This window comes from Setaria viridis, chromosome 8 (assembly GCF_005286985.2).
Source record: "Setaria viridis chromosome 8, Setaria_viridis_v4.0, whole genome shotgun sequence".
Taxonomy (NCBI): domain Eukaryota; kingdom Viridiplantae; phylum Streptophyta; class Magnoliopsida; order Poales; family Poaceae; genus Setaria; species Setaria viridis.
The window spans coordinates 15,391,028-15,399,833 of NC_048270.2; the positions used below are offsets into that span (position 1 = coordinate 15,391,028).

Consider the following 8,806-nt stretch of genomic DNA (forward strand, 5'->3'; position numbering starts at 1 on the left):
AAGTCCTTGCTTCTGTTGCTGTCTATGGCATCTATGCGGACACCACTATTTTGGTTGGTGCTTTTTTGGTCTTGGGCTCTCGTGTAAAATGTATAACCATTTATCTCGTAACTTTAGAATTTCACAATTGTGCTAGAAGGTCAAAGCTCTCTTGTTTATCCTCATCCCACACACGTACACATTCTTCCTTTCAGAGCAGTAAAAGTTCATCAACCAACGGTCTTAGGTACACGTCAATGTTGTTGTCGGATTGTTTTGGGCTTTGGATAAGCACTGGCATCATAATGAACTTCTACTTCATGCACAACTAAGGAGGAAGGTTGAACATACATAGTGTCACAGGCTAAAAACTATGACCACTACTCAACTCACCGAATGGATTGAATCCATCAGTACTTAAACCAAACCTTATGTTCCTTGCATCACTTTTAAAGTCCGGGAATGCTCTATCAATTGATCTCCACTAGCCCCATCCGCAGGGTGTCTCAGCATCTCATCTTGCTTATATTCTTCTTTGTGCCATCGCATCAACTTAGCATTCGCCTTATTTCTGAACAAACGCTTCGAACGTGGTATTATACGAAAATACCACATAACCTTCGCATGAACTCTCTTCTTGGGAGGTTGCCCCTCAACATCACCAAGATTATCTCGCTTGATCTTATACCACAGTGCTCCGCACACAGGACAAGCATCCAATTTCTCATATTCATCACCACGATAGATGATGCAGTCATTACGGCATGCGTGTATCTTCTGAACCTTCAATCCTAGAGGGAAAATGACCTATTTAACTTCATATGTTGTGGACAACAATTCATTATTCTCGAGAAGAATGTTCTTTACAATTTTCAATATCCCCTGAAATGCCTTATCGGATACACCATTTTTTGTCTTCCATTGCAGCATTTCCAATGTGGTACCTAGTTTTTTGTGCCCCTCCTTTGGTACATCATTCTTTTATGATCATCTATCATGCGCTGCAACTTTTCTGATTCCTTCTTAGTTTCACAGTCTCTTCGTGCATCCCATAGCACCTGACCAAGATCATCAATAGGGCCGTCTTCTATAAACTCTTCTTCATCAGCCTCGCCCATTGTAGTATCTGCAAAAGCTTGGCCTGCAGCTCGGTCCGGAATGCTATTATCATCCTCCTCTTCTTCGCCGTGTTCCATTATAACTCCTCTTTCGCCGTGCTTGGTCCAAACCAAATAGTTAGGCATGAAACTGCATCTAAACAAGTGGTTGTGAAGAGTCCCCCAGGAAGAGTAGTCCTTCTTGTTACTACATTGAAAGCATGGATAATATATGAATCCCTTCTCTGGCTGGTTAGCTTTGGCCACTTCGGAAAAATAATGCAAGCCATCAACGAACTCCTTGGTCCATCTGTCCACATTGTACATTCATTGCCGGTCCATCTGCATCGTATTACGTGAAAAATGGACATAGATCTTCGTATTAGATAAAGAACTTGATCAATATTAGGTAGGGAAAAAATAGAGTAAATGTGTTTATAATATTTAGTCCTTTCAATAAACATGAGATAAATAAATTATGCCGTGAGAAATGAACATAGGTCTTCGTATTAGATAAAGAACTTGATCAATATTGATAATTTAGACCAATCAACCTTCATATATGAAGATAAAAATAATTCACATGAAAATTACACCATTCAACATTCATAACATTCACTAGGTTGACAAAAAGAAAAATGCTAGAATTATGGAACAAGACACTAAAGATACATATACACTAAAGATTACAGATACTCCATAGTGGACTTCACGTAGTCAATTATCCTAAAATAATGGTACAACATAGCAAAATGTTCGCCCTCTAAGTCATCTCTGCACATGACTCAATCTTCTACAAAGTGTATGGAGAGCCACCTCTGCTCCTCCAATACCAGAGAATAGTGTAAGCACATTCATGCCATGTGCAGACACTGTTCTCTGGTATTGGAGGAGCGGAGGAACCAGCTCTTAAGAATGTTCCTCCAATACTAGAGAATAGTGTAAGCACATTCATACCATGTGCAGGCACTATTCTCTGGGTTTGGAGGAGCAGAGATGGTACATCCATTGCCGGTCCATCTGCATCGTATTACGTGAAAAATGAATATAGGGCTTCGTATTGAAAAAAACTTGATCAATATTAGGTAGGAGAAAAAAATAGAGTGAATGTGTTTATAATATTTAGTCCTTACATGAGATAAATAAATTATTGGTCAAAGAAATACAATTATTGATAAATTATAGTGACATGAAAAATTGTAGCAATGACCAAATTCTATTTCTTACCCCTACAATTCATTTACCTTAATTTTATTGCAATGACTAAATATTAAAAACATATTTACTCTATTTTTCCCATACCTAATATTGATCAAGTTCTTTACCTAATATGAATCATATATAACAAACGAGCTATCCATCAAATTCTAGCTAAAAAACATGTATAAATACAAATCCTCTTCATTCTCCCTCATTCTAAAAAGCTCATTTTTCTCTATCTCTAAAGCATTAAACAAAGTATAATAACAATAAATGAAGGCAGGATGAAGTAGGTAACATTACAACACTATGGATGAGTGAAATCCCCACGGAAATGAGGAAAACAAATCGCGCAGCACCTCCCTAAGGTTGCTTGCTTGCCATAGAGAGAGAGGAAGAAGCTCTCGGTCTGGTGGAGTGGCTTGGGCTCGGGGAGGAAGAAGGGGAATTTATAGGTAAGGAGTTTTTGTCCCAGTTGGAAATTCTAATTGGGACAAAAGTCCCCTCCCCTTTTGTCCCAGTTGGTAATTCAAAATGGACTAAATCTTTTGTCCCGGTTGGAATTTAGCTTCCCCCGTCGGTGGCTAGATTTTTTCAGCCCACGACCAGACTAAAAGGAGGACTTTAGTCCTGCTTGGAAAGTCCAACCGGGATTAAAGCTCTCCCTATCGGTGACTGTCGCTGACTTATTTTTAACCCGGGATTAAAGGATCTTTAGTTCCGGGTACAAAATTAATTGGGACAAAAATGGTTGGATGGAAGGTGAGTTCTCTACACCCGTATCCTGCTGTACTGAAAAAAAAAGGTTGAGCCATATGAACGATGGATTCACTGGACGTCTTCCCAGGATACGCATCTCCTCAGGTTCTCCTAGTGCGATCCTCGTCACTTCCTCTCGACGCCGTATCGACATTATTCCCTCTGCAAAACTCGATCGCGCCCCCTAGCCCTCTCCAAACCAACCACTATATATACGGCAGGAACTAGCTCAACATTATTCAACGCGAGTCGAGCCCCCTAGCCTCAGCACATACTTGACATACGCGCTTAGGGACGGCAACGCATACACAGCAATGGCAAGTCCATGGTGCTGGTCGTCGCTCTGCCCCAAGCCCAACAAGCAGGTGGCGAGCGAGAGCGTCCATGGCGCACAGCTCGCCCTGCAGCGCCTTGGTAGGCGGCGCTGCGGGACCTGCGACGACGACGTTGAGGCAGGCGAGCCATGCAAGTGCGGTGGTAAGGAGGCCGTGGCTGGGGAAGCAGGCGGGAGGGTGGCCGCCGTGGAGGTGAACAACGGTGAGGAGGGCCATAGCAAGCCGAACAGCTCATTTGCGCACTCCGTCATCAACATGGTTGGGATGCTCATAGGTACTACTGCTGCTGCAATAATGTGTTTAGTTCCATTAAAAAATATATAAGTTGGTATTTACAAATTTTGTTAGGCCCCTTTTGAATCATTGGAATTGAATTCCATCCTAATAATCATAATTTAGACACAAATTAATTAAGTTAATATAATTGTATGTGGAATATAGTTGTATATTATAGTTGGTGATATGGGAGAGATACTTATATGCTGCACTTCTACTATAGAGAAGCGAGTCCAAGAGCGTGCTATAAGAATTGAATTCCATTCTAATAACCATAATCTATAGAATCAATTTCCATCTCCCACCCCATGAATTTAAGATAGGCTTATATCTAAACTTTGGAAAGTTGTGGAACACTACATTCCAACATAAATTAGCCTACTTCATTAAATAGATTCCAATTACTTCAAAATGAAGGGACCCAAACGGGGCCTTAGGGAAATTCGCGATCAAATTTGTAGTAGGTTGGGGTTATGTTACGTGATCAGCGCGACACGTAATTAACTGTGACAATGGGACAAAGAGTGTGATAGCGTGGACTCTGCCGTAAAAATAGCATCACCACGGGGACAACCTCACTTGCCACAGTTTGCGTGACACTCATCTGGACTGTTGCAAAATGACCAACTTGTAGGCTGTAAATTTGGCGACCAAAATTTTGTGTAACTAACTTTTTGTGTAGATTATGTTGGACACTAACAAGAATTAGGTCTTGGCAATAATCATTGACCATCACTGGTAAAGCGTGTGCCCACCTTACAAACGATGCTAGATCTCTGCCAAACCTTATTTAGATGTAACCATATAAAAAACCATATTTAGACGTACATGACGGCGCGTCTATGCAACTTGTACTTTGAAATAAAGAAATTGATTCTCATTGAACCTTTATATGGAAAATAAAGCAGTAGGAATCACACATTCATGTGCCATTTCAGGGCTTGGGCAGCTTTCCACTCCATACGCCTTGGAGAATGGCGGCTGGGCGTCCGTGTTCCTCCTCATCGGCCTCGGCGTGATGTGCTGCTACACAGCTCACATCATCGGCAAGTGCCTCGACGAGGACTCCGGCTCCAAGACCTACCAGGACATCGGAGAGCGGGCGTTCGGCGTCAGGGGCCGCGCCGTCGCCTCCGTCTTTATCTACCTCGAGATCTTCTTCGCCCTCGTCTCCTACACCATCTCCCTCAGCGACAACCTTCCCCTCGTCTTCGCCGGCGCCCACCTCCGCCTCCCGTGGCTCCGCCTCACTACCACGCAGCTGCTCACCGCCATCGCCGTGCTCCTCGCGCTCCCGAGCCTGTGGCTGAGGGACCTCTCGTCCATCTCCTTCCTCTCCCTCGGCGGCATCGTCATGTCGCTGCTCATCTTCAGCAGTGTCGTCTTCACCGCCGCGCTCGGCGGCGGCGGGGTCAACATGGGCCAACACATCCCCGTGCTCCGGCTGGAGAGGATCCCCGCAGTCTCCGGCCTGTACATGTTCAGCTACGCCGGGCACATCGTGTTCCCCAACATCTACACCGCCATGAAGGACCCCTCAAGCTTCACCAAGGTCACCGTCACGAGCTTCGCCGTGGTCACCGCGCTCTACGTCGCCCTGGCGCTCGTGGGCGCCAGCCTCTTCGGCCCCGCCGTGAGCTCGCAGGTCACGCTCAGCATGCCGCCGCGGCTGGCCGCCACGAAGGTGGCGCTATGGGCGACCGTGCTCACCCCGGTCACCAAGTACGCGCTGGAGTTCGCGCCGCTCGCTGTCCAGCTCCAGCGCCGCCTCCCGGCAGCCATGGGCGCCCGCGCGCGCCTGCTCGTCCGCGGCGGGGTCGGGTCGGCGGCGCTCCTGCTCATCCTGGCGCTGGCGCTCGCGGTGCCTTACTTCGAGCACGTGCTCAGCCTCACGGGGTCGCTGGTGAGCGTGGCGATCTGCGTCGTCTTCCCCTGCGCGTTCTACCTCAGGATCTGCTGGGGCAGGGTGTCGCGCCCCGCTGTCGCGCTCAACGTAGGGATGATGGTCGCCGGCGTGGTTCTGGCGGTGGTGGGGACCGTCTCGTCGGCCAAGTCGCTGGTGCAGAGGATCCAGAGAGGCCATGCGGCGTAATAACTAATATGAATATAAAAAGGAGTATTCCCTTCATCTCAAATTACTATTCGTTTTAGGTTTTCTAGATGCATTATTTTTACTATACACCTAAATATATATTATGCCTAGATAGCTAGAAAATCAAAAACGAATAGTAATTTGGGACGGAGGGAATACACTGTAACAATTACCATGATAGATGTCTCAGGTTACATGGTGCATTGTCAGATTCATAAATAGGACTATATTACGGATACAAGTTAGATTGGTCCTGAGGAAATACTTGCTTTGTAATTCTTGCATCAAATGTTTCCGGCATTAATAATGGCCCATACGGCACCTGTCAGAAGTGCTTGCAGCTTTTTTCTTCATGTATCGAGCGAAGAAATGTACAAGTGAAAGGATTAGTTCCCGTTCTCCACTGCTAAGAGTACAATTTACTCCCACTGTTCGTAAATGTATGACCTGCTGGAAAGAATAAAGCAAAACATGTAGCTATCATCTGTATCTTTGTTATATGAAAGCTGCTTGAATTTGATATATGAAAATATATTTATTGTGCAGTTTCTGTTACCATTTTCATGAAAATGTAGGGGCCAAGTACTACTAACAAAAAAAAATGCATATGCTATAAAGACAGTTTAAAGACATATTCTTGTGAATGGTGAGTCCTTAAAAAGAGAATGTTGTCAGATCATTAAGCACAACTATAAAGTTAACCGATAATCTAAATTGGTGTTTAAATAGGCCCAACTAATAACTTGTTAGCACATACTATATATGTACAAATGCAAATGTAAGTATGTTATCCACTTTTTTAAGCACCGCTTGCAAATTTGCAGAAACAATGGTTTGTTTGAACATCTCCTGTAACCCCTCGCATTATACATGATCAGCTAGTCAATAACATAAGAGCTGGCTGAGATAATTTATTCCGCCACATAAAACTATGTGGGACATGAGATAATAAGCTAGCCTTTGTGTACTACGATCAGTTCGAGTAACTGAGATCATTTAATTTTGTTGATAATAGGGAGGTAACAGTATTTTATACGCTACAGTAAACACAGTATGAGACTTTGATCATGAATGAACAACCAAAATTTGTCCAATGCACAGGGTGACTTTATCGATCTCTGTATAAGAGGTGTACTCGTTCTCTCGCGCACGCTTGTATTTATAAGGGTAAGAGTATTACATAGGTGAGCATGTACAACCGTGCTATACTTTGCAAAAAAGAAAATTCTTGTTTTTTTTGTTTCATTTGGTTTTATTAGTTAAATGCCTCACTTCATTATCAGGCGGGAAAATCGAATCCTAATCGCTCTCAACTGGCATGCAAGCAGTAGTGGGCTAGTGGTCACTAACTAAAAAATGGAAAATGAAAAAAATGTAGGTCTCATGTTGTACTTCCACGGGCCTTGAAATCAAGTTGGACCTTGATCTCTGTCTGACAGGAGCTACCAAATCGTGGCCCATTTGCATAGCTAATTCTTCTTTATAGGCTGCGCACTGCAGCCCATTACCAAATAGGCCGCAGCTCATGCGCACAGATGGGTCTTCTAATTTTTAATTTGTTTAATACTTGTAAGTATCTTTCTAGTTTTTTGAGGCAATTTGTATTTCTTTTGTTGATTTAAGACTACACATGCATCCAACGTTTTTGAATATTTCATCCATCATCTTACAATTGTACAAAACCTAAATAAAAAAATAAGAAATTACTGATTTAACATTTTATATGAAAATATTCAAAGGTTGTATTTGAATTGTATTAAAAATAGGTGTTTGAAAATGAGTATTTCTTTTTAGAAACACAAACCGCCATGAGCACGTAACCATTGCTCTATGAACGCTGGAAATGACTTGTCCTAAAAATTCCTTTAAACACTACTAAATTTAAAATTCTAGTGAAGTGGAATGGAATAGAACCTTATCTATAAGTTGCCATAAGGTGTGGAAAGAAACAAAGGAAACAGCTATCCCAGTTTAGACAGAAAAAATGAAAATTTCAGAATTTAGTTCGTATGGTTATATAAGAGAAACTCAAGGAAAGCACTTTGAATTTCTTTCCGATACGAATTAATAAATCCAAAAATATAAAGCAAACCCAGATATCCACAATATATGCCAGCCATGTAGTTGGTAATGAAAAGCTGTTGATTGGTAATGGAAGTATATAAAAACAAGAACATCACGAGCATCGCCTACACTATGTATACCCTACTCGCTAGATAACAGGTTTGTGGCGACAAGAGCTAGCTACCGCAGCTAGTCCACATCCTACATGCACGTACAAGATGAGCTGTTAAAATATTACCATCTAGAATCCATCGCAGCCTAGGCCGGTGTTCTTATGGCTATTAGCTTCAATTTCTCATGACCATGAAATGATTAAGTGTAGCTTGCCTTTGACACAAGAGGCTTATGTTGGACTTCCTGCAAACGTGACATGCATGTCAATATGTCATGACGTCGGAGAACTCAGATCAGACAGCCGGGGCTGATGTATCCAACCAAAGCTCAAAACATCCTTAAAGTGAGAACTGAAAGACTGAAAGCTGATGTATCCAACCAAAGCTCACAACATCCATAAAGTAGTTCAAAAGCAACAGTGATAAGAAAACACCACTGAAGAGAGTGAAGGGAAGTCTGTCCTAAAGCAACAGTGAGAAGATAACCCTATTTTAGCTGGCCGGTTACTGTCAAGTCGGGTTCAGCTCCAACATCTCGACCATTGTATTGAATGCATGCAGGGGATGTAAAGCTTGAGAGAGCTACAGCTTATGTGATTAAACCTAATACATGACTCTATCTACCGAATTAATTGAGCTGATACTTAACTAGTTTGATATCTCTCAAATGGTTAGTGTAAAGCCACGACATAGCTTTGCATGATAAACAGGGAACATGGTGACCAACGCTTGAATTTGTCGACGTGTTCGATCCTCGTTGTGGTGCTCTCTACACTAGTAGAGAATTGGCTTTCGATCCGCCCCCTTTTGTCCGGGTTTAAAGTTGGCCCGGGACAAAAAGGGGTGCGCCACGGTAGGCAAAATTGGAGGGGAGATTTACTCCCGGTTGGT

At 43.1% G+C, this 8,806-nt stretch overlaps 1 protein-coding gene across 1 annotated transcript; it reads left to right on the forward strand.

Annotated features, from left to right (window-relative positions):
* The first annotated feature begins 3,259 nt into the window (after positions 1–3,259).
* Positions 3,260–6,083, forward strand: LOC117834076 (amino acid transporter AVT1H). The gene is made up of 2 exons (XM_034713694.2): positions 3,260–3,644; positions 4,585–6,083. Exons 1-2 carry the CDS (start codon positions 3,350–3,352, stop codon positions 5,736–5,738), a joined length of 1,449 nt encoding a protein of 482 aa, XP_034569585.1. The 5' UTR covers positions 3,260–3,349; the 3' UTR covers positions 5,739–6,083.
* The last annotated feature ends 2,723 nt before the right edge of the window (positions 6,084–8,806 follow it).